General features: G+C 33.5%; 1 protein-coding gene across 1 annotated transcript; it reads right to left on the minus strand.

The window, feature by feature from the left end:
* Positions 1 to 3,049: 3,049 nt before the first annotated feature.
* On the minus strand, positions 3,050 to 27,486 carry LOC140450447 (uncharacterized). Its single transcript, XM_072544088.1, has 4 exons — positions 27,112 to 27,486; positions 6,646 to 7,847; positions 5,001 to 6,041; positions 3,050 to 4,321 (listed from the first exon to the last, which is right to left on the minus strand). The coding sequence occupies exons 1-4, from the start codon at positions 27,314 to 27,316 to the stop codon at positions 3,968 to 3,970; spliced, it is 2,802 nt and encodes a 933-aa protein (XP_072400189.1). The 5' UTR covers positions 27,317 to 27,486; the 3' UTR covers positions 3,050 to 3,967.
* Between the last annotated feature and the right edge of the window lie 114 nt (positions 27,487 to 27,600).

The raw sequence follows: 27,600 nt of genomic DNA on the forward strand, positions 1-27,600 counted from the left end.
CTGTTTGGCGCAGATTATACATTCAAATCGTTTTTCGCCAGTATGCACTGTCATATGCGTATTTAAAACTTATTTTGTTGAAAATTGTTTGGTGCAAATTTCACATTTATGTGATTCTTCCTCAGTATGCAATTTGATATGTATCTTTGAATAACTTTTTGTTAAAAATTGTTTGGTGCATAATCCACATCCAATTTTTTTTTCATCAGTATGCACTGTCATATATGATTTTAGATTATTCTTTTTTGAAAACTGTTTGGTGAAAGTTTCACATTTAAATGGTTTTTTCTCAGTGTGTATCCTCATGTGTAGTTTTAAACGATAATTGTTTGACAATGGTTTCCTGCAAATGATACATATAAAACGTTGTCCTCCAGTGCTCATATTGGTATTGGAAGTTATATAGGGGTTCAGTTTACTGTCACTTCCCTAACAGCACACATATACTGTATCCAGAAATTTAGTGTCTCATTATAAAAGTTATTTTAATAACAGCTGTAAAACTGAATAATCCCTTGTAAATACTCTATTGTTGTATAATTATCACAGCTACCAAAGCTGCCAGGGCCAGGACCGGCATAATAGCCAAGCATAGAACAACTGTATATAGGTATATATAATCAGATCAAATATTATCATTCAAGTATAATGTCAAAAAACTCTTTTTATAAACATACAAATTTCCCATAATTATTGTTATTAATCATTATTTTAAGTCTCAACGAAGAAAATGTTTTGTGTTTTATTGGCACTAGTTTTCACACTGGCCAGTCAATTTCATAATGATTTTTTTAGACTATAACTTATCACTAACTCAGAGGAGTACTGTGTAGTGTCTGTGTTAAGTAAATGTCTTGTTACTTTAGTAAAGTCGACTTCATAGTCTTTACAAAGAGACGCTAATTGTATCTGAACGTCTGAGGTCCCTTCGGTGAGTACCGATTTACTCGTTTTAAAAGGTTCATATTTATTCATGTTGACTTGTTATGTTTAAGTTTTCCGTTTCATGTCTGAAAAAGTTGGCAAAAAATGGGAAATATTCTTTATTAATAATTTTACGAAAAAAAATTATTCTTCATTAAAGGTTATGCATCACATAGAAATCATTAACAGATAATCTTATAAAATATTAAGTGGTAGATAGGAAAAATCAAAATTATTAATTAATACTGAAGAGGAAAGTGATTTTAAATTTAGATATGCAAGAAAATGTAATTTTAAAATGTTTGTAGCTATTAAAAATTATGTCCAAGTTTAGATTCATGGCCTTCTAATAATTAAATAATACATTTAAAGTAAAAAGTAAATAAAAAAATACTTTTGCATTTGTTGATTTTGTATATTGAATAAGGTAAATTAGAAATAAAATTAAAAATTAATGCACAACAATTAAAACACTTCTTTCCTTACATGAAGTATAAAATATAATCATATTTAGCTATATGTATATATCTACATTAATTCATTTTAATTTTCACTTCACCATTTTATTATTTCACTTGCAATTTTTTTAACAAAACAAAAATTGTTTGACTTTCAAAATTTGGATATATTTAATAAAGAATCGAGACAGAAAATATAATAATTAATTAATTCACTCCATCAGTTTATGTATTTTTTCCCTTAATTATCTAGATATTTATTTAAATTAAATATGTAATGTAAATGACAAATAAAATATAAAATTCGTTAAGCCGGCCCTTTTTACTATTTACCTGAAGAGGCAAATCCCTTTATGGCTTCGACTTTATCAGCGGGATACTTTTAAATTCTGCATAAGTCAGTTCTTATAATTGTGAATGAAGTATAAGTCCAGTGTATGTCCCTCACGGATTTTAAGGACGTCCCTCGAACGTCCGCTTTGGTCCCAAGTACGTCCATTTAACGTCCTAGGTATATTGGTCCGAATGTCGCTGCGCCGAACGTCCTATGGACGTCCATTTTTACGTCCCGAACGGACGTAAAATGTAACATCTCGATAAGATTCTCCAGAATTCTCGGTACAACCATATTTAGACCCTTCTTCAGTTTCATTGAAAGAAGAGCTTTGTAAATGATCACCAGAATGGTCGTCCACGTGGTAATTTGGATTATTTTAGGTACTTAACATGTTAATAAAAAGGAAAAAGGTTTAATTGGAAGTATTGTAACCTGAACTATTTGAACTGAAACTCTCGTCAAAATGATCAGTTAGAGATTCCGAAGAAAGGTTTGAAGAAGATGGAATATCGGAGCTATTAATAATTTCAACAATATTATCTACGTTTTTCGTAACCATCCTCTGTTGATGACGTTTAGAAACAAATCGTTTTCTTTTAACATAACTAATTTTAGGAACAATTATACTTACCTTTTTGTAATAAAATAAAAACCAAACTCGGAAGTAACCTAACAAATGGTACCAAACCTTTAACGATATACCAAAGAATATAGACGCTTAATATTCTTTGAATATACTATAACCAAAGCAAGCATCAAAAAAGGTTGCTAATTCACACCATTTGCACTTTATACTGCTTAAATAGAATTCTTTTTATTATAATTAAACTGTGCCATTTGTTTAAATAGGTATGACAATGACAATTAATATAAAATATAATCACCATTCATTACTTTTCCCAGCCAGAGTACCTATATACCACCCACTTGTTCATATGTTCAAAGATGATTTCAAGATTCATTTTGTTGATAAAAATCATATTTTTACTCATTAGAATTAGCAAACATATATCATCGTGATAACTAGAATAATAAAACAATTGTAACGAATTATCTAGAAATAAAAGATTTTTAATTTACCTAAAAACAAAAACATGTTTGGATATATTAAATCATTTTTAATTAATCATGATTTAACCTTTTCACTTTTAATTATTTTATTAATGTAAATAATTTTTTATTCTATTGAAATATTTGTCATTTAATCTCATAATTGATAAATGTCGGACGTCCGGAAAACGTCCAAGTTCGGACGTCCGAGTACGGACGTCCATATTTAGTAGAGGTGTGCTTTTTTTTTAGTGATTTTAGACGAACTAGTTCAAGAGAACTATTTCACAAAAATGAACTAGTTCGGGAAAGAACTATTTGTAGGACCGAAATCGAAATCCAACCCTAACATAACTGGTTGACAGATGTCTCGTCTTATCATCACACAAGCTCGGCGCCGGCCGCGCGTTTTCTTCGGTTTTCAGTCAGTCTTTCACTCTTTCACTACCGTACAAGTAGTTCGGGTTCGGAACCATTTCTTTCGATCGTATGTTTAGGTTTAAATGTTTTAAATTTATTTCTCAAATGTTTTGCAAATAACATTTTTTTTATTCGCAAAAAATTATTAAGATTTGTTGTTTTTTATTAACCGTTTTAAATATAAATATGGTTCACGTATGATTTATTTTCTAAAAGAACCTTACAAAAAAAATCAGTGAATTTTCTAGGAACATTAAATAACACATATTCATTCTCACTTTTACATAAAATTATATTTTATGTAGATGCAGCAATCATTTTAACCACAACTTAAAATTGTTATTTTAAAATTACAATACAAGAAACAACACAGCATGTCAACGTTCAAGCCAATGCATGGGCATAAGATCCGAACCACATTTCACATTCAAATGGGTTTTCCCTAGTATGCACTGGCATATGTGCTTTTAAATTACCCTTTTTTGAAAATTGTTTAGTGCAAATTTCACATGCAAATGGTTTTTCACCAGTATGCACTGGCATATGTGCTTTTAAATAACCTATTTTTGAAAATTGTTTGGTGCAAATTTCACATTCAAATCGTTTTTCATCAGTATGCACTCTTATATGATTATTTAAAACTTGTTTCGTTGACAATTGTTTGGTGCAAATTTCACATTCAAATGGTTTTTCACCAGTATGCACTCTTATATGATTATTTAAAACTTGTTTCGTTGAAAATTGTTTGGTGCAAATTTCACATTCAAATGATTTGCCATCAGTACCTATGCACTGTCAGGTGTCTTTTTAACTTACTCAATGTTGAAAACTGTTTGGTGCAAATTTCACATTTAAATGGTTTTTCCCCAGTATGCACTTTCATATGTGCATTTAAATTGCCCTTATTTGAAAATTGTTTGGTGCAAATTTCACATGCAAATGGTTTTTCACCAGTATGCACTCTCATATGTGATTTTAAAATGTGTTTCATTGAATACTGTTTGGTGCAAATTTCACATTCAAATGGTTTTTCACCAGTATGCACTCTCATATGATTATTTAAAACTTGTTTCGTTGAAAATTGTTTGGTGCAAATTTCACATTCAAATGATTTGCCATCAGTACCTATGCACTGTCAGGTGTCTTTTTAACTTACTCAATGTTGAAAACTGTTTGGTGCAAATTTCACATTTAAATGGTTTTTCCCAGTATGCACTTTCATATGTGCATTTAAATTGCCCTTATTTGAAAATTGTTTGGTGCAAATTTCACATGCAAATGGTTTTTCACCAGTATGCACTGGCATATGTGCTTTTAAATAACCTATTTTTGAAAATTGTTTGGTGCAAATTTCACATTCAAATGGTTTTTCACCAGTATGCACTCTTATATGATTATTTAAAACTTGTTACGTTGAAAATTGTTTGGTGCAAATTTCACATTCAAATGATTTGCCATCAGTACCTATGCACTGTCAGGTGTCTTTTTAACTTACTCAATGTTGAAAACTGTTTGTTGCAAATTTCACATTTAAATGGTTTTCCCCAGTATGCACTTTCATATGTGCATTTAAATTGCCCTTATTTGAAAATTGTTTGGTGCAAATTTCACATGCAAATGGTTTTTCACCAGTATGCACTCTCATATGTGATTTTAAAATGTGTTTCATTGAAAACTGTTTGGTGCACATTTCACATTCAAATGGTTTTTCACCAGTATGCACTCTCATATGATTATTTAAAACTTGTTTCGTTGAAAATTGTTTGGTGCAAATTTCACATTCAAATGATTTGCCATCAGTACCTATGCACTGTCAGGTGTCTTTTTAAGTTACTCAATGTTGAAAACTGTTTGGTGCAAATTTCACATTTAAATGGTTTTTCCCCAATATGCACTTTCATATGTGCATTTAAATTGCCCTTATTTGAAAATTGTTTGGTGCAAATTTCACATGCAAATGGTTTTTCACCAGTATGCACTCTCATATGTGATTTTAAAATGTGTTTCTTTGAATACTGTTTGGTGCAAATTTCACATTCAAATGGTTTTTCACCAGTATGCACTCTCATATGATCATTTAAAACTTGTTTCGTTGAAAACTGTTTGGTGCAAATTTCACATTCAAATGGTTTTTCACCAGTATGCACTCTCATATGCGATTTTAAAACGTGTTTCATTGAAAACTGTTTGGTGCAAATTCCACATTCAAATGGTTTTTCACCAGTATGCACTCTCATATGATTATTTAAAACTTGTTTCGTTGAAAACTGTTTGGTGCAAATTTCACATTCAAATGGTTTTTCACCAGTATGCCCTCTCATATGAATTTTTAACAGACTGTTTGCTGAAAACTGTTTGGTGCAAATTTCACATTCGAATGGGTTTTCACTAGTATGCACTGGCATATGTGCTTTTAAATTACCCTTTTTTGAAAATTGTTTGGTGCAAATTTCACATTCAAATGGTTTTTCACCAGTATGCACTCTCAAATCATTATTTAAAACTTGTTTCGTTGAAAACTGTTTGGTGCAAATTTCACATTCAAATGGTTTTTCACTAGTATGCCCTGTCATATGAATTTTTAACATACTGTTTGCTGAAAACTGTTTGGTGCAAATTTCACATTCAAATGGTTTTTTCCCAGTATGTATCCTCATATGTAGGTTTAAACGATAATTATTTGACAATGGTTTCCTGCAAATGATACATATAAAACGTTGTCCTCCAAGGTTCACATTGGTATTGGAAGTTATAAAGGTGTTCAAATTACTGTCACTTTTATTATGATTTTTTAATAGGCTATTGGCATCAGGTGTCATATCTTGGCAAGAGAATCCTAAAATGATAATTACCTGTTAAATCAGAATTATGTAATTAAATGAAAATTAATAATGTCTGGTTGCAGAAAATATATTTAAGTTGAGTTAAAGAAATATATTTGTAAATGTCATACACATTTTAATAATAAAAAATTAGGCAATCGTATTTTATAAACCGCTCTAAGAAATTATTGAAGTGAATACTTGAAGTAAAAGTATTCACAAGCAATTAAATTTAAAATTTTATAACATAACCATCAGAAAATAAATATTAACTTATCGAGGGGTACAGGAAAAATATTTGAAAGCTCAATTAATATCTATGATTTTTGGCTTAGATGTTGCAGGAATATTCACTCTTCAAAACTAATACTCCATGTATGTCTGTTCGGAAATGTTATTAATTCGGCGGTTGGACAATCTGACGCTACAGTATTTGAATATGAGTTTTCATTGCTACTCAACAGTGTGAGTTTGCTTATGTGCTTTTAAACAACAATTATATGAAAATTTTCTGGGGCATATTTTACATGTGAATTTTTTTTCATCAGTAAGCACTCTCTTATGCGATTGTAAAAGACGTTTCATTGAAAACTTTTTGGTGCAAATTTCACATTCAAATGATTTGCCATCAGTACCTATGCACTGTCATATGTCTTTTTAACTTACTCAATGTTGAAAACTGTTTGGTGCAAATTTCACATTTAAATGGTTTTTCCCGAGTATGCACTGGCATATGTGCTTTTAAATTACACTTTTTTGAAAATTTTTTGATGCAAATTTCACATTCAAATGGTTTTTCACCAGTATGCACTCTCATATGCGCTTTTAAAACGTGTTTCTTTGAAAACTGTTTGGTGCAAATTTCACATTCAAAAGGTTTTTCTCTAGTATGCACTGGCATATGTGCTTTTAAATTACCCTTCTTTGAAAATTGTTTGGCGCAAATTTCACATTTAAATGGTTTTTCACCAGTATGCCCTGTCATATGAATTTTTAACAGATTGTTTGCAGAAAACTGTTTGGTGCAAATTTCACATTCAAATGGTTTTTCACCAGTATGCACTCTCATATGCGATTTTAAAATGTGTTTCAATGAAAACTGTTTGGTGCAAATTCCACATTCAAATGGTTTTTCACCAGTATGCACTCTCATATGAGTACTTAAAACTTGTTTCCTTGAAAACTGTTTGGTGCAAATTTCACATTCAAATGGTTTTTCACCAGTATGCCCTCTCATATGAATTTTTAACAGAATGTTTACTGAAAACTGTTTGGTGCAAATTTCACATTCAAATGGTTTTTCACCAGTATGCACTCTCATATGATTATTTAAAACTTGTTTCGTTGAAAACTGTTTGGTGCAAATTTCACATTCAAATGGTTTTTCACCGGTATGCCCTCTCATATGAATTTTTAACAGACTGTTTGCTGAAAACTGTTTGGCGCAAATTTCACATTCGAATGGTTTTTCACCAGTATGCACTCTCATATGCGATTTTAAAACTTGTTTCGTTGAAAACTGTTTGGTGTACATTTCACATTCAAATGGTTTTTCACCAGTATGCCCTCTCATATGAATTTTTAACAGATTGTTTGCTGAAAACTGTTTGGTGCAAATTTCACATTCAAATGGTTTTTTTCCAGTGTGTATCCTCATATGTAGGTTTAAAAAATAATTATTTGACAATGGTTTCTTGCAAATGGTACATATGAAACGTTGTCCTCCAAGGTTCACATTGGTATTGGAAGTTATAAAGGTGTTCAAATTACTGTCACTTTTATTATGATTTGTTAATAGGCTATTGGCATCAGATGTCATATCTTGGCAAGAGCATCCTAAAATGATAATTACCTGTTAAATCAGAATTATGTAATTAAATGAAAATTAATAATGTCTGGTTGCAGAAAATATATCTAAGCTGAGTTAAAGAAATATATTTGTATATGTCATACAAATTTTAATAAAAAATTAGGCAATCGTATTTTATAAAGCGCTCTAAGAAACTATTGAAGTGAATACTTGAAGTAAAAGTATTCACAAGCAATTAAATTTAAAATTTTATAATAAAACTATAGGAAAATAAATATTAACTTATGAGGGGTATAGGAAAAATATTTGAAAGCTCAACTAATATCTATGATTTTTTGCTTAGACGTTGCGAGCGTATTTACTCTTCAAAGCTGATACTCCATATATGTCTGTTCGGAAATGTCATTAATTCGGCTGTTGGTCAATCTTACGCTACAGTATTTGAATATGAGGTTTCATTGCTACTCAGCAGTGTGAGTTTGCTTATGTGCTTTTAAACCAGAATTATATGAAAATTTTCTGGGGCATATTTTGCATGTGAAAGATTTTTTATCAGCACTCTCATATGCGATTTTAAAGTTTTCTTCATTGAAAACTGTTTGGTGTAGATTTCGCATTCAAAAGGTTTTTCCCCAGTAGTTCTAAACGATAATTGTTTGACAATGGTTTCTTGCAAATAATACATATAAAACTTTGTACTCCAATGTTCACATTGGTAGTGAGAGTTATATATTGGTTCGAATTACTGTCGCTTGCTTCTTTTGCATGTGCAGTTAGTATCTTTAATATCATTTAACGAATTTGTTTAATAATAATTATATTCATTTTATCCTTGCCAATTTGCTATTTAATATTGTAATTATTTTTAATCTTCATATTATGGCAATTAAATATTTAAAAAGTTACGATGGTGCTAACACAAGGTTTATTATTTTAGTTTTTGATCGGATTTATATTTTTTCTGTCCCCCTTACTCGGAAGGGACCTCCCCTAAAACCATGTGGTCGATCATAGGTACTAGTATACTGTAGTAGGGTGGCCGCTGCTATGAAAAGTACAAATAATCCTTAATGTCATGAATGGTAATTTCGAGAGAAAGTTATTTTGTAATTTAATTGTTTTCGACAAATAAATTGCCAACATGAAAATTTTGTTAAAACATTTTTAATAAGAAAAAGAAGATTTATTTATCAAGTTTTATTTATCAATATCAAGATATATCAAGATTTATTTATCAATAACATATAACAAGTATATCGTCGGTTAAGATTGTTTATACCTTCATACACCATCCCACAAACCCTCTAACTGCAATGTAGTTTAGAAATAACTAAATTTTCAGTGCACGTTATCTTGCTTTCTCCATAGCGATATTTTTCATATCGCAACACTGCTATCTCCAATATAACTATAATCGAAATTCAATAGGATAGTTAGGTTATCGCTTAGAAATGATAGATTCTCGACTGGTCCGAGATGAAAGACGCGTGTAGTTCAATGGTGGCGTGTATATTTTTAAAATAAGGAAAACAATAGGAAACTTGTACATAAAAATATTTTTGCGTCAACGGTAAAATTGTTAATTTATGTTAAATATATTTTGTTAAAATGTTATGTAAAAATATTATATTCAAAATATTACATCTTAACAATTAATTGTGTAAGTTAGATGTACACACAATCTTTTCATTCATTTATATTATTTTTAGTTTAAGAAATATGTACGTGTTTATTTTACAACATCTCAAATGCTAAATTATACTTACTTACTTAAGCCGTCCTTTTGTACCTTACGGTGTCGAGGTGCTAAATTATATTATATTTTAAATCCAAAACTTTTTCCCTTAAAATAATGAAATGTCACGAATATACTTCTGGTTCGTAATAATTAAAAATTTAAACGTATCATTTATAAATATCTTAAATTCATAACAAACAAGAAAGAAAATAACGTAAAAATATCAATAAAACTTTTAGTAATAAACGTAAGAATAACTAATAACTATTGTATCGCCTTGCATTTCCCCAATTGATTATCTTCCACTGCTTTTTATACAATTTTCCACCATTAACACAACTGTAGATGAATTGTCAGATTAACCTTTTGAAAAACCCTCGTTAGTCATAAAATGCGTTTTAAACTAAACACGACGTAGCATTCAAATTGAGCAATTTCCAAGAACACAAATATAATACCTGGAAATTTCCAACTAAATACGATTAAAATGGAAATAATAGAATTCCCGAAACAACCTTGTTTTTCCTTTTGAACTTTTATTTACAATCAATTTCTACATGAGAGTTTTAAGTAAATGTGAATGAATTTGTAAATAGGTAATAGTTTCGAAATAACTTAGTCGCTTTGTGATCGACTTCTAGCAGGTAGAATGTACATTATTGATTTTTTTTTAAATAAAATTCATATTCAAATATAAATATCAATTTCTTTACAGAAAATAATAATTCTAGACCCAGCAACCTAATGTAAACTGCAATTGTGAAAAACAAACTTGCCATAATAATAATAATATAGTTATTAGGTACACACCTACTTAGAAAATTATAACCAGGTAGGACGAAGGATCTCACAAGTAGTCTCCGAATGTAGCAACAAAAAATCTCTAGAACTGTACCTACTAGTTATTATTTTAAAGAAATATTTTTATTCTGAATCACTTCCTGTTGTTAATTCACTATCACTACTGTCTTCTTCTGGAGTAATGATAATTGGCTCGATAAGAACATCAACACACGTGTCTACGTCCCATATTTTATCTTCTTCTTTCTATGTATGTTTGATGCATGACTGCCAGTTGGAAGCGGTTAGGTATATTTTGTATGGCTTGGTCTAATAATAATTTGACATCTTTTAATTTAAAGGTTGTATTCTTTTGCTCTACCTCATTTTTTATTTGTGCCCATACCAGCTCGATGGGATTCAATTCACAATGATACGGTGGAGTTCTTAATACGGTGATGCCATGCTCACTTGCCATTTCGTCTACTGCAAATTTGATGTATGAACTCTTATGTTCGCGCACTATATCAAGTAATTGAACCTTTATCATGGATTCATCAAAATCTATATTTTTACTTCTTAACCAATCTATTATATCTGCCTTTCGAGATGCAGAAGTCGGTATTTTTCCATACGACGGCTGTGATAAGGTGCATTGTCCATTATAATTACCGAACTAGGATCTACAAGAGTCAGTATAGACGAAAACCACTTTTCAAACACATCCGAATTCATATCCTCATGATAATCGCCCGTTTTTGATTGAGATAAACACATTTAAACCACCTTGTAAAAACCTGAATCACTTCGAATGTGCGTTATAGTGAGACGTCTTCCTTTGCCCGAGGGTGCTTTTAAGCCGGTTGAAAGTCCATCAATGAAAGCCTGTTGCGCACTTTTAATATTCAAGTCTTGCCATTCTTTGGATTTCGTATGACTCTCATTCAACCACGTTTCGTCCGTATAAATTTTTTTACCAAGTCGTCTAAAATCACGAATTTTCTGCAAATATTTTCTCCGCCATATCACTAATTCGTCTCTCTCGATCAACAAACTTTTCCGATTTCTCTTCACATACCAAAAGTCCATTTCATGTAAAGTTCTTTGTAATACTCTCATGGATATTTTATTTAAAGTATCATCTGCGTCTGCATTAACTTCTCGTTGAATAGCTTTTAACGTATGCAGTTCGTTCCTAAAATAAAATCCATGAACTTTTCTTTGGATTATACTTTTCGTACTATCGTCCAATACAATTTTTGCACATCCTTTATGGATTGGTTTTTGGATAGGTTTGTTACCTTGAATTATTCGGAAAACCGTACGAGCCGATACTTTCGTTAAATCTCCAGACAATGCCGCGACGTCCTCTATAAGCATATCTGGATATCTTCTACGCAATCCCTCATAAACCGATTTTATCATTTGCTTGTCTCTCACAGATAACCACCTTTTTTTATTTTGTTTATTAACAGATGTACTGCACGTTGGTTTTGATGCCATGATGTTACCCGACGATACGCTCATGAAATACTACCAGCCACCTGATTTTAATGGTTATTTGTGGGTGAGTTTTCACAATGTTGCCGTATTGCATTATAAATATTACTTTCGAAAAGAAATAACGGTGTCCGCCTGCCTCTCTATTGGCATTCAGGGTATACCTCAATGGCACGGATAAGCTGCACACGGTATTAAATAACAAATTTCGCAACAAGGCGAGTGTATCTTCTCTAGTTCGGACTTCCAACAGATGTAACCGGCAAAAATGATAATTGAGAAGTGGATTTGTGTGCCAATAAAGAAATAAATATATAGCCGCTTACCACCGAGTGTTAACGAACTAGAAAATGTCTGTCCTGACAATCCTATTGAATTTATAGTATAATGGTCGCACAAGTGACCACGTGGTTGTGAATTGCAAATCGTAGTTTTTCAAAGAAAATTTGTGTCCTTCGTATTTTTGATAGCGAGGTAAGTGTATTCCATTGTTTAATTAACACATGATAAGAAAAATAATTATATTCATTGCCAATGATATATGATATGGAGAAAACCCCCCGAGAATTAAAAGAAAGATATTGTTGCAAGACCAAAGAAAATGTATTACTTAAGTGTAATAAAATTTCTGAGGAAGAGAGAAACGTAATATTTAAGTATTTCTGGAATTTAAGCTGGGGAGAAAAAAAGTGATTTGTAGATAATACTGTAAAATCGACATCTATAAATAGACCGAGAGATAGAAAAGACTCAGAAATATCTAAATGCAAACAATATTTAACGTATTATCTTCGAAGCAACCGCACAGCTATTAGAGCATGCTGAAAAATGTATTTAAATACGAGAGGTATTGGCAGATGGACACTTTTAAATTGGAATAATTTTTTATTACCATTAGAATCCAGTGATTCTGCATATATGCAAAAGCCTGACGTTTATAGACAAAACAAAAGTCGTAAAAATCCATTTGAAAGCGAAAATACTGCATTGAATGATTTTTTTAACGCTCTACCGTGTATGGAGTCACATTATTGTAAAAAGTGTCTTTTACCAAAAAAGTCCACCAGTTTACCAGTCTTAAAAACAAGAACTATATAAATTTTACGTTAACGATTGGTGTCATTCAAACAATATAGCTCCATTGTCTATGCTTACGTTCAATAATGTAAAGCTAAACGTTTCTTCCGGCCTAAAAAGGATAAATGTGAGCTATGTGCTGCGCTCAAGAATAACCATGTTTCTAAAACTGAGAACAAATTACAACAAAATGATTCCAATAATTACTTTACTTTTTCGTGTCTGGATCCGACTACAGTTTTTCTGCCCAATATCGGGCTACGTCTACACCCTTTGTATTTGCGAGCCATAAATCATCGAGGGTGCACTGTGATGGGCAAAGTCTGCATACTCTCAGGTGCTCCATGTTCTGTATTTCCCCACATTCACAAAGTGCGTCGCTGTCTGTCTTGATGCCCCATTTAATGAGGTTCTGTTTTACAGGGGCAACACCTGTGCGTATGCGATTCAGTGTCCGCCAGGTTCTCCAGTCCAGGTTCATTCCATTAGGTCGTTCTGGATGCAGGGGGAACAGTTCGGGTGGTTCGACGCTGACATTTCTCATAAACCTTTTCCTTGATTTAAGTCGGCTGATTCCTGGTGGTTCGTCAAACCCGTATAATTGGTGCCTTTCATCGAAAGTTTGCCTGAACTTCTCCACATATTGTGAGGCGCATCTACGGTCATCTGGTGATGAGAATCCAGCTACCCGGTACAGTAGGGGTAGGGGGGTAGGCTTCATACAACCGGTAATTATTCTGCATGTTTCATTCAACGCCGTGGTGACTTGTTGGGCGTGTCTAGATCTACCCCAGACGGGACAAGCATATTCCCCTGTTGAGAAACATAAGGCCTCAGCTGTTGTCTTCAAGACCTGGGGGTTTGCACCCCACTTGCTCCCTACAAGTTTCCGGAGAAGGTTGTTTCTCGTAGAAACCTTTTGTCTTGTGTTCTGGCAGTGGAATTTATACGTTAGTGACCGGTCTAGTACTACTCCAAGATATTTGGGCTTATCAATATGTTTCAAGCGTTGTCCCTCCCAAGAAACATTCAGCTTTACATGCGCTAGTTGGTTGTTGAGATGGAATGCACATACTTGGGTTTTAGTAGGGTTTGGCTTTAATGAGTTTTGTTTGTAGTAAGTTGACATCATGTTTAAAGCCTCTTCCATTGTCGACTCTACTTGTGTGAGTGTTTTCCCCTTTACGGCTATACCAAGGTCATCAGCGTAGACAAAACTCTCAGTCTGAGGGTGCATTGGTTGGTCGTTGGTGTAGATGTTAAATAAGGACGGCGCCAGAACGCTTCCTTGAGGTAGGCCATTTTTTTGGGTTCTCCATCTGCTCTTCTTTCCATTTAGCAAAACGTAGAAACGTCTATTACACAACAGTGATCTAATGATATTTACCAGGTCGTAGTCAAGCACAGTGTTATAGATCTTAGTTAGCAGGGTTCTGTGGTTTATCGTATCATAGGCCGCTGTGAGGTCTATCAAGGCTACTCCCACTATGTCTTTCTGCTCAAATCCCTCCTCTATGTATTCTGTTAGGTTCAGCACTTGGCCTGTGCATGATTTACCAAGCCTGCTTGTTGTGGGATTAATTTTGCATCTAATTTTTCCTGGATGCGGTTTAAAATGAGACGTTCATACAATTTATACAAATGGCATAGCAGGGATATCGGACGGTAGCTACTCGGTAGTTCAGGGTCTTTCCCAGGTTTCAGAAGGGCTACTACTTTTGATTTACGCCACAGTTTTGGAATCTGGTAGGTAGAGCGACAGATGTTAAATAGATCGAGCACCCATTGTCTCGCTTTTTGCCCGAGGTGTTTTATCTGCTCTGTTAGGATTTCGTCCACTCCAGGTGATTTTCCATTTTTGAGCTCTTCGATGGTAAATGAGTTTCGCAAGAGAGTTGTTTCCTGGTCTTGAGTTCTTATAATCTTTGGCGTTTTGCAACGATTGTTTGTTTTGCCATTCAGAAGCAGTTGGTGGGCTATCTGATTTGGTGTTATTGTACATAGCTCTTTCATCTCTGTGGGATCACCATTAAGTTTTTTGATCATATTCCAAGCCTGCTTACTACTGTGCGTCATATCCATTTTACTTAAAGTCTCGCTCCACCGTTGTTGTCTGGAGGCACTTAGTGTTTGCTGTAGTCTCTCCCCTATCTCTGCCGTAACTTCGCTAAATGGGTCTTTACTATATTCTTCGGTGTACTTTGTCATAATGTCTTTTGCTTCATCGTTCAGACCAGATATGTAATGTTGTTGACATCCTCTGGGTATGTGTTTACATAAGATTCGTTTTACAAGTTTGATAAACGCGTCATAGTTTTTGGGGATCGGGACTATATTTTTCACTTGTGTTTCCAATTCATCAGCAAATTTTGCCCAGTTCGCTTTTTTAAAATTAAACCTTCGTTTGAAAGGAATTTTGGGAGCTTTTATAGCGCTGTAAACAGTTATTCCCACGGGCCTATGTTGCGTCTTCGGTATAGGCTTATATACCTTCCTAACGCAACGGTCCTCTAAAGACATGCTGATGAAGGTGAGATCAGGGTTGTAACCTTTCTTCCATATTTTGCTCTGGAACGAATAGGGCAGTTTTGGGTCATGTAGAAGTGCCAGGTTGTTTTGTTCAGCGCACGATTCCACAAGATCTCCATTCTTATCAGTTGAAGCGTAGCCCCAATGGACATTATGACTATTAAAATCACCCAGAATGAATCTGGTTTTTTGAGAAGCGAAATTTTTTGGAGGGGAGAAAACAAAGTCTCTCTGGGGTGGTTTATACACAGATGTCACTGTGCAGGCTCCTATTTCGACGGTTAGTATTTCAATGTCATTGTAGCATGTTTTTTCAGCTGATGTTACATCAATATCTCTTCTCACGAAGATGGCGCTTCCATGTTTTGCACTTGAATGTTCAATGATAAGCTGCATTCCCTCAACGCTAGGTCTATGTGCTGATATGTCACGGTGAGTCTCTTGTATACATAATATATCACACTTGTGGATTTTACACAGTTCAGACAAAATTTCCTGTTTGTTACAAGTAATACCCTCAATGTTTATGGTCATCATTGTCAGTGTAGGCTCTGAGAAGAGCCGTTGATTCTCGTTACTTTGTTCGGATCCAGTGGTGGAAGGATTGGCCGCCCGAGGGGCGTTTCCAGGGAGCGCCAGTGACATATTGTTCTTATAATATCACTTGCGTGGAGGCTCCTTCCGTGCTCCCCCAATTCCAATAATAAACATCATGTACTTGTATATACAATGGACCTTCAAGCAGTCCTGATGGCGCCAAAATCTAATATAAGTAGTTTATATTATAAGACCAAATTATGTGTGTACAGCCTCTGTTTTTTTAATCTACATACAGAAGATGGCTACTGTTACACATGGAATGAAAGTGAGGGAGGATTATCTGTCGAAGAATTTGCCTCCTCCTTTCATCATTTTATGGAAAACTATGAAATATCATTTATAAATCTAAGCGAGCAAAATCCAGAAATCATTATGGATAGCGATGGTTGCATCAAAACTGTAACGCTGTACTGCCCAACGCAGCTGTGAATTTGGCAAAAATATATAACATAAGTATTATACAGAAATATCTACAGGTTGGGCATACGCAATATAGAGGTAGATGCAATGCATTCTGCCATTGAGCGTTGCGTAAAGAATAAGACAATTAATGTACCTGCAGATTATGCACACTTTTTCAAAATTGCGAGGAAGAAACCTGGACCATACACAGTTGAGTATTTGGATATCTTCCTCAAATCTTTTAAAAAGGTTGAATTAGTTAAAAGTATTAGACCAGGGGCCCGTTTCGCAAAACTACAAAGGTCGTTAGTAACAATTGTTAATATTCAGCACTTGTAATCACAAGTTGTATGGGCTGATAAAATTCCAATTTATTTTCATAGAACAGCTTTTAGAACTTTTATCAGCCCATAGAACAGGCGGGTTTTAGAAAAAGCTATGGAACAAACGATCACCTACTGGTAATAAAAAATCTTATAGAAAAATGCACTGAATATAATAAACCACTAGCTTTAATATTTGTCGACTATGAAAAGGCATTCGACACCGTAAATCAACAAAAAATGTTGGAAGCCTTGACAGAATGCCGAATTGACTATCGGTATATAAATATAATTAAACATATATACCAAAACGCAACAGCCAGTGTTAGAGTGGGTGATCGTCAAACCCAGAAATTCCCGATACAACGTGGAGTACGCCAGGGGGACACCATATCGCCGAAACTGTTCACTACGCTTTTGGAATATATATGTAAAAGGGCAAAACTGACCGACAAGGGTATAAACATAAACGGAGAAAAGCTTAGCCATCTGAGGTTTGCAGATGATATTGTACTAATAGCTGATAGGATAGATGAGGCCAAAGAACTTTTAAATCAGCTCTACCTTTCCTCGCTAGAAGGGGGATTGAAAATAAATATATCTAAAACCCAGATGATGACAAATCTTGTAGTCAGCGAAGATATATGCGTAGGAACAAGATCCATAGACCAGGTAATGGCCTATAAATACCTAGGTCATGAGATTCGCATAGGAAAAGATAACCAAAATATTTTCAAATCGTCTGATATACCAATATGCCTTAAAAGAAAAACGTTTAATCAGTGTGTTTTGCCAGTGTTAACTTACGGTGCCGAAACGTTGACCATGACAAGGAGAACAGTTCAAAAGATCCGTGTGTGTCAAAGGGCGATGGAGCGTGCTATGTTGGGCGTTTCACTACGAGACAAGATCCCAAATCGCCAGCTACGACAAAGAACAGGAGTGGCTGATGCAGTAGAGAGAGTAGCAACACTAAAATGGAACTGGGCAGGTCACGTGGCTCGAATGACAGACAATAGATGGACAAAGCGGATACTGGAATGGAGACCAAGAGATGATACCTACCGAAGTAGAGGTCGTCCACCAACACGTTGGACTGACGATCTAAAACGTTGTCATAGGAATTGGATGCAAGAGGCAAAAAATCGAAATAGATGGAAAATTATGAGGGAGATCTATGTCCAGCAGTGGATAAGCGAAGATTGAATGATGAATCACAAGTTGTTAATAACTAGCGTTTCACAAAAAAATATTTAACTTGTTCGTTACATGTGTAAATTTGTCAGCAACAAGTGTACTTCACGCATGTTAGTTACAACTTTGTAAATAAACATAACCTTAAAATAGTTTTGTTGACAATTTACTAGTTAAACGTCAGTCGTTATTTATAATTCTGTGACAATGTCGAAAAGCGTCTTAAATGGTACTAAAATTATAATTTTAAAAGAGATTAGAGATAAGAAAGCAATTCTTTTCGCCAGCTTTTCCGACAAATTAACAAAAAAAAGTCAAAATAGAATGTTGGAAAACTGTGCACCAAAAATCCACCAGTTTAGGGCTTGTGCCTCCAAATAAGGATTGGACTTCCAGCCGTGATGTATTTTGGCAAAATTTAAAGAAAACAACAATGGTAAGTGTTAGCGTTTAATTTGCCAAAGTGTAAGCGTATCTGACACTTTTTTTCGTATTGAAGAAGAAAGTTGATAACAGGAGGAAAACTGGTTCAGGTGGAGGCACAGATTCTAAATTTACAGAAATGGACAATGTAGTTCTCCACATTGTTGGGCCGGATAATCCAATTCTGTGTAGTCTCGGCATTTCCGAAACTTGGGAGCAAGATCCTGACAACGTTGAACAAGAAATAGAAAATTCAAACCATTTGCAAGATCACGGTGCAACAAACAAAATTAAAAACACTAATGTGTTTATTTCTACTGGGAACAGCAGTGTACCTACTGCATCTTGTGCAAAAAGGAACAAGTCGAAAATATCTAATGAAAATGACCCAATTGGCGAAGCACTAATCGATTTAAAGAAGAAAAAATTACAACACCAAATTGAAATCCTTGCAAAAGAAAGTTATATAAAAACATTAGAGATTTTAAAACTAGAACGGGAACTACATGTGACCCCTTCAAAATTCACTGCATCGTTCGATTCTGCTGTAACCTACCTCATAAATGTAGAAGAGTCACCTACCAGTGAAAGCGTGGAATATTCGACCATTGTTTGAGAAGTTATATCGTAGAGGAAGTGGGGGTAATAGAGGCAAATCCTGAATACTCTTCTGAGAGATGCAGTGTCATTTGGTGGAGGCATTTTTAATAAGGGTTGTAGTCTGCTAGCATCGGGCTTTATGACATGGTTTGGTCCTATAGTATAACCAAGTAAGTTTATTACTGTTTGATTGAATTTGCTCTTGGTTTTGTTTAGTGTCAAGCCATATTTGTCTGTGGCCTTCAGAAAGTTCTCAAGATTTTTGTCATGTTCTACCTTCGCCTTACCACAAACAGTTATATCATCAAGATAGACATATGTCCCTTTAAGGTTTTCTGTGCGTATGAGCCAGTCGATTGTTCTTTGGAAACTAGCTACACCATTGGTAACACCAAACGGAATGCGACAAAATTGGTACAGTTTCACAAAATTCGTCTTACCACAAACAGTTATTATATCATCAAGATAGGCATATGTCCCTTCAAGGTTTTCTGTTCGTATGAGCCAGTCGATTGTTCTTTGGAAACTGGCTACACCATTGGTAACACCAAACGGAATGCGACAAAATTGGTACAGTTTCCCAGCGGCTTCAAAAGCTGTATACATCTTTTCATGTGGAAGTATTGGAACCTGATGGTATGCACTTTGGAAATCTATTGCACTAAAGACAGTGAATTGTGATACATTGGAAACCATTTCCTCGATATTTGGCAGTGGATATACATTAAGTTGAGTGAATCGATTAATTGTTTGAGAATAATCAATGACAAGCCGCTTCTTCACCTCGTCCACCGGATTCATTACTTCTTGAAGAACCCCCAATGAGTTCTGAACAGAGCTTATCGCCTCCTTCAGCACTACCTAGAAGATCTGAAAGAATTCGTCATTTACCACGGTATTTGGAAGATTATAGTGTGGGAGAATGATGTGATATTAACCTCCTTAGTATTGCTTTGGCTGTAGACTTCTAATATTGTAGGCAACTTTAAGCTGTCAGTGTTTGAAAGAAGTCACTGTCACTGCCATATTAATTTCTATTGTTTTTTGTTACCTTATATCCTAGGTTTTGCTTTATCATTTCAGTTATGTTATTGTTATATTTGATTTTTTAATTAATTATAAGAAAAACGTTTTGTTTATAGGAATTACTTCTTTGATTTTTAATTCATTATTATGCTAAGTATTTGTTAAATGTTTTGGAATTATTTCTTCGTTTAAATAAAAAGTAAATATTGTGTATTATTCTATATTTATTTATTTTATATTCTTTATTGTTTTAAAGTTACACTGGAACTAGTTTCTATTTCTAAAATAATTTATCAACTCCTGTTGTCTTTGTCTTGCATTCAAAGGAGCTGGTTCTCCGGCTATTTCGTTATCGTCTTCCATTTCTTCATTATCCATTTGTCGGTTTATATTCATTCTCTCCCGAGTAATGTTATACAGCGCTGTGCAGCATTTGAAAACATTGGCTGCATATACTGGACTCAAACGAAAGTAGTTAAGACAAGGAAATTTCTCCTTTAATATGCCTAAAGTATTTTCGACTAAACGCCGTGTTTGCTTATGTGCTCTGTTGTAGGTAGCCAAAACCTCATCCACATTCACCTCAATTGGGGTCATAAGCCAATCTAATAGAGGGTATCCAGAGTAACCTAGAATTATTCTATTTGGAATTGGATGCCAACCAGCTTCCATTCACTGAAAAAGGGTGCTATTTCTCTTTACTCTCGCGTCATGAACACTTCCCGGCCAATTTAAACTAACATAATAGATTTTCAAGTCTGGTCCACAAACAATCATACAATTAATAGAGTGATTTCCATTACGATCAACAAAAGCAGGTTCGTTTTCAGTTGGAGCGTCTATTTTAATAAGTGTCCCATCAATACAACCTATAACTTGGGGAAATCCTGCTACTGCAAAGAATTCTGCAGTCGTATTTAAAATATTTGCCGGCCAAGCAACAACTTGATGAAATTTTATTTGGTTAATTGCGTGTACCACTTTTTTTACACATCTACTGACACTTGCTTTGCTGACCCCATGAGTATCTGCTATGACGTGATATTGTCCTCCACTGCCTAGTCAGTGTAATGCTATACACAATTGCATTTTTTTGCCAGTGCATAAGAGCGATTCGTTGGATGCGCTAAGACAGGTGCAATGTCTATACGAAGTTGTTCCATTTGTATAGAAGTCATCTGAAAACGTTCATTAAACTCGTAAATTGATGGAAAATCACTATTAATTATTGGTCTGAATATTCTCCTCCTTCTTCTTTGAATAAATACCTCATTTTCATTTTCTGACGAAGAGCTGCTACTAGACAACATTTTTCCTACACTTATTACACTTGTCAAACCAACTACCTACCTTCAAAGTTATGTAGAAAATGTTAAGTTCACTACAACTGTCAACTACAAACTTGTAAATTATTCTTGTGTTGAACAAGTAAATTGTTGGTAGCTTACAAGTAATTTACTTGTAAAATTCACTAGTGGTCACAAGTGACGAGATATTTTGCCAAACTTGTAAGAATTTCATTGTAACTGACAAACGTGTAGTTTTGTGAAACGGGTCCCTGGCAAGAGAAAGGGAAACCCGAAACTAAGTTGTATCACCCCCATTATTTCTATTTTAGGTAACCAATATTCGCAGTTTGAAGTACACTGCAAATGGACTAATTTTTTTTAAATTGCGCTTTAAAGACGAATGGGAGACTCCACAGCGTATACCAAAGCCTACTTGTTCTTGGCGGGAAGTTGTAGTATGCATGTAAACTGTATAAAAACAAAAACTAAAAAGTATACAGATTTATAAGAGCTAAAATCTGCTTTACCGGCTACCATGAATATTATGACCTTAGATTAACGAAACCGTAGATATAACATCGACAATATATATATATATATATATATATATATATATATATATATATATATATATATATATATATATATATATATATATATATATATATATATATATATATAATCACTATAATCACTAATATCTGTAAAACATTCGAATACTGTACTTTAAATTAACTCATATTAAAATGAAAAAGAATTTGTTTCGAAACTATCTTACCGATTTAACTCATATTAGTTTTAGTTATTGTTTTAAATAAATTATTTAATAATTAAATCACCGTTATTTTAAACAATATTTTACAATTTTTATTTTAAATTTTATAAGTTTTGCTTTTTTTATAGCATCAACTAGTATTAATTTTGTAAATTTTGTAAAGTTACTGATTGTTTTATTAAAACCTTGTTATATTCTACCGTAAATAAATAAATGAAAATACTTAAAACCCTTTCTTAATTTTTCATGCATAAAAATATAACTGCCAACTCCAGATGGGTTTCAACATATATTCTCGAAAATCTTCCAACTCCATTTTTTAGTTCCCTAAACTAAATGTACGAACATTTTTTAAAGAAAAATAGTTAAATAACTCCTGTACTATAGTTAATAAATAGAAAAAAATTTCGTCAACATTAGTTTTTAATGAACTCGGAAGTTTTTTGTCTCCTAAAAACTTTACCATTCTGGAGTTGACAGGTTAACACTCTTAACCGACGATATGGAAAATAAAAATACAAATGTGATGTTTTGGTAGTTTTATGAATAAATTATAAAGAAATAATTATAAATTTTACTTCGATTTTGAATTTCTGATCTTTTGTATAAAGTATTATCGCTTTTATTAATACACACAATTTCTAAAAAGATTTTAATAACATTAGAATTTTGTGTAATGAAGGTAATAAATTCAAAAGGAGCTTTTTAGAGCAAAACATAATATACAAACTTTTAGGAGTCCGTGTATGGAGAAGAGCAGCCACAGACAGACAAGGGTGGAGGCAAAAAATAAAGGAGGCCAAGGCTCATCTTGGGCTGTAGTGCCGTAGAAGAAGAATAATATACATACATATCCACATACACAACTTGAGAATTACTGGATCGATTTGGCTAATTTTTATTTTGAAGGATTTGTATAAAATGCAATAAATTAAAATAAATAAAACAAAATCGATTTGAATAAGCTAAAATAAAATCAAATCAAATTAATTAAACACCATCACTTCTGGCGTAGCAATAAGAATGCTATGCTTCCCCTCCCTGGAGTGCTACAACCTGTTTTTTGTTTTTAAATCTATTGTAATGAAATATAAGATAATCAACATCAAGTAATTAAACATAAATACAAGATAATGAAAATGTAGATGATGAATAAATTCTATATTGTATTTAAGAAATTTTTAAAACTACCAAAATGAGTAAATAAAATTAAAAAAAAATATTTATTATAAAAAATATTAACAATTTAGTAATAAACAAACATAAAATGTCATTAACCCACATACAGTAATAATGTGCTATAAGTATTCACTTCTGTCAGCACTTCCCAAGTACCACATGACATTTTTTAAAAAAAATCTTCAATGTGGCTCATTAAACTAATTGTTCTATGATTTTTACATTCTTTAGCATTGTTTTTGTTAGGGATTCCAATGAAAATATAAGTCAGCCATCCATCTGGTATTTCTCTTGTTTCATACACTATATTAAGAAGTTTAGTAAATACATGTACACTCGCGATCATAAAATCCGGGTCATCTTGAAAATTTCAAGTTTCTTAAATATTTTTGCCTCTGGTGTGGTAATTACCTTTTTTTGGCTAATGTATTTTTTATTTGTCATCAATGTTTGTTTTGAAAGAAAAAAAATGGTTTTTTATTGTTTTTATTGAAAAAAAAAAACAGAAAACAAATCAAATTGTTGATAAAACAGACATACGAAAAAAAAAAGGGAAAAACAGAACGTGGTAAAAAATCATTGGAATTTCAATGACCAATATCGTGTATTGCCTCCCCTTGCTCTAATAACCTCTTGCAGACGAAGGGGCACACTCTCAATTTTTCTCCGGATTACATGTTGTGGTATGTTATTCCACTCTCTCACTAACAGATCCTTAAACTCCTGTGCGTTGTTAGGAGGAGGTGTATGGGTTTGAATACGTTTTTTCAAATCGTCCCAGAGATGTTCGATGGGATTCAGGTCCGGAGACCTAGCTGGCCAGGGTACCCTCGTAATTCCAACTTCGTCCAAGCATTACATACTGATCCTGGCAACGTGCGGTCGCACGTTGTCCTGCATAAAAACGGCGTTTTCTCCAAGCCCTGCCATGTTGGGCATAACATGTTCTTCCGGAATCTCCGTAATGTACCTTCGTGCAGTTAGGGACCCATTTTCGATGAAGGGTAATTCTGTGTGGAAGTCGGAAGATATACCTCCCCAAGCCATGACCGAGCCGCCACCAAATGGCATTCTTGGAGCAATGCAAGCTTGTGAAAATCGTTCACCGGTTCTCCTCCAAACTCTTACACGTCCATCGGATCCAGTTAGGCAGAAACGGGATTCATCTGAGAATAACACTTTGCTACAATCGTTAATTCCCCAATGCGCGTATTGTCGAGCAAAAGCTAGTCGTGCAACTCGAGGCACCCGGCGAAGTGGCGGTCCTCTAGCCATTACCCGAGAAGATAGTGAAGAAGAACGAAGTCTTCTTCTGACTGTTGCAACACTAAAATTGCGATTTTGTACTTCCTCTAGACGATTTTGATGCATAACCGCAGTTGAGGTCCGGTTTCGTAAAGCCTGAAACACAAGGAAACGGTCATCTAGTGCCTTGGTCGTTCTTCTTCGTCCAGAGCCAGGTCGCCTGGTTAGCAAACTTGCCTCCTGAAAGCGTTGAAGCACTCGTTGAACCATAGAAAGGCTTACGCCAACAGTTCTTGCGACTTGCCGTTGAGTGTGACTGTCTTCCACAAGTGCAACAATTTGTGCCGTTTCAACAACAGTCAAAGGCATTTTTGTCAAAAAATAAACACTAATAATGGCACTAATCAACACTAATGGTGGCAATAATAAACGTTTGTACGTTGCATTTGAACAGAAAGTCAAAGTACAAACGAGACATTTAAAACAAGCGGAGTTACAGGTAGCGTTCATTTTGGGAAGTGTGCACTTTACCGCGAAATCGGCACTATTGGAATTCTTTGTTACAAAGGAAACCGCAACAATTCTCAGAAACATGCATTAGTTTGTATTTGTGTTATTATTAGTTACGATAAAGCTCGTTAAAAATGAAATATCGGTGATTTTCAAGGTGACCCGGATTTTATGATCGCGAGTGTATATAGTTTGGTTGAGTTTACCGAAAGTACAAGCTGAATATAGCCGCAAATGTCAAAAATATTTCGGTTTGGCAGTGTTGGCATGTTCTTATAATGCATATGTTGTACGCTTCAAATATAAGGAGATAAAGCCTTTAAAAGTACATTTTGATTACACTATTTTATGAATTCTGCAAATTTTAATTTATATGAAGCAATAACGGAGAAATATTTATCTCTTTCTAGATTAATTGCAAACATCTGTTGTATTCTGGCAACTGCTGATTTGACAATTGCCAAATCCATCCCCTAATCTATCACAGGGTAATTGATAAAAAAATTTCTAATAATTAACTGCAATTATTCTCCAAAGAAACAAATATTTACTCATAGTTGTTTTATATAAATCAAAAATTGCAGAATTCATAACATAATATAAACAAAATGTACTTCTCTAAAGCTTTATCTTTTTATATTTGAAGCATACAGCATCTACATTATAAAAACATGCCAACACTGCTATACCGAAATTTTTTGTTCCATGTTTCACATTTGCGGCTATAATCAGCTTGTACTTTCAGTAAACTCAACCTATAGTTCAACTGGAATCTTGTCCGGACTAGGAGACTTGCTTTTTTCATATTCTTGAGCACATATAGACACTCTTCACTTATTATCATTGGTCCATTGTTTTTTTTCTGATATTTTTAGACCAAGTCTTTCATCTTCAGAGAGGCCTTCTATATATTCTTTCCATTTTCATAAGAGTCTTTTTAAGATCTTCCACTGGATGTTTGCTTTTCTGATATCAGTTGTAGCTTGCTGTAGTTCTTGATTTATCCTTGTTTCAATGTTAAATTATGTTTCCCTGTTTCTTGGTATGTACAGATCAATGTTGCGTCTATTTTGGCTCTGTTTAGATTGTTTTAGATTTAACCTGAATTCATCAACAACTATTTGATAGAACTTCTATATCTTCTTCCTATCATAATATAGTCTATCTGGTTTCTTATGATTTTATCCTCTGCATCCTGAAGCACTTCCAAGTACATAATTAATCTTGGTAAAAGCTTGTGTGACATGTTTTTTATTACCATATTTACCTTATTCCTTAGGCAATAATAATCCTTACACTTTTCTTATACAGGTTAAAAGTGTGACTTTTTAATATTACATGGTTTTATATTATTAGTCTGCTGCTTGCCTTACAGCTCCTTCTTTATAGAAAATATCATATAAGTTCCTTTGTTTAACAATTTGTTAACTCTACTAGATAGGTGTGTGGTTATGTATGGCACTAAATATTAAATAAACATACCATAGATCATGGTTGCAAAACATTATAACACATAGTATTTTATAACCGAAAGTTAATATACTTAATTTTCTCTTATATTTGAAAAATTATTTGAGAGAAGTCATTGTACTCAAATATAGCATCACCAGTGGCAAAACGAAAAGTTAAACTATAGCAAATGCTCTTTTCGTATTTGGGTATTATGTGTTTTCCAAATTCATTGTTTAGCAATTTTTTTAATAGCGAATAGAAATGTGGACCATGATATTTGGATTAGGAAGGAAGTACTGGAAGTAATAGAAATATTGAAGAAGATAATTTCAAAGTATGATTAAATTTTATGTTAGCTTATGAGTAGGTATATTGAAAATCCTAGGATACTGCACACCACCACTGTAATTGGCCTACCTTTGGCACAACTCAGCTACTTACAATGAATGTTAGTCAATTGCTTAAAAGCTATACTTAATGTTCAGATCAAACATCATCCAGAATATGAATTACTTTTTTAACCTTTAACCAACTTTAACTTACTTAAAATTTTTCGGGATACCTAGTATTAGAAGATTAAAAGGAAATAGTTGTACTAGTTGGCAAGATGAGAGGAGCAGTTTAATGTACATAATTTTATTTACTTACCATCATCTTGTTTTATTTTAGATTTTATTGGACATTTTTTTACGTCTAAATAATCAAATGTATCATTATTTGTACTTTCACTAGTAGGTTCCTCTTTAATTTCAATTTTAAAGGTATCCAGTAGAACATCATCCACCTCATTATCTATTTCTCTTTTACACGTCGTCCCACCAACTTCTTGTTTTACTTCCGTTTGATTAAACATTATTATGTGTTTCAGAGATTTGTTTTCCTTGTCCTTGTATTATAAAGTGTTTATAGTTTATACACAGAATACTAATATATAATGCCAATGCCTACTCTACACAGAATAAAAATTACAATATTACATACAAATTACAAAATACAAAATTCAAGTGCATGTCAAAAGCAGAGAATAACCGAACACTCACTGAACTGAACACACATCAAAAGTCAAAACAAACAATAAAAAAACGAATTGTGCTTGTCTTGTACCCAGTGTTGTCAGGTCGTAAAAAAATATTATAC

Source organism: Diabrotica undecimpunctata, chromosome 9, assembly GCF_040954645.1.
Source record: "Diabrotica undecimpunctata isolate CICGRU chromosome 9, icDiaUnde3, whole genome shotgun sequence".
Taxonomy (NCBI): Eukaryota; Metazoa; Arthropoda; class Insecta; order Coleoptera; family Chrysomelidae; genus Diabrotica; species Diabrotica undecimpunctata.

Coding starts and splice junctions, on each gene's coding strand:
- LOC140450447 (XM_072544088.1), bottom strand. CDS start 27,316: ATGTTTAATCAAACGGAAGTAAAACAAGAAGTTGGTGGGACGACGTGT. Junction 7,848..27,111: donor TAAAATAAAACAAGATGATG/GTAAGTAAATAA, acceptor TTATCATTTTAG/GATGCTCTTGCCAAGATATG. Junction 4,322..5,000: donor ACTTAAAAAGACACCTGACA/GTGCATAGGTAC, acceptor GACACCTGACAG/TGCATAGGTACTGATGGCAA.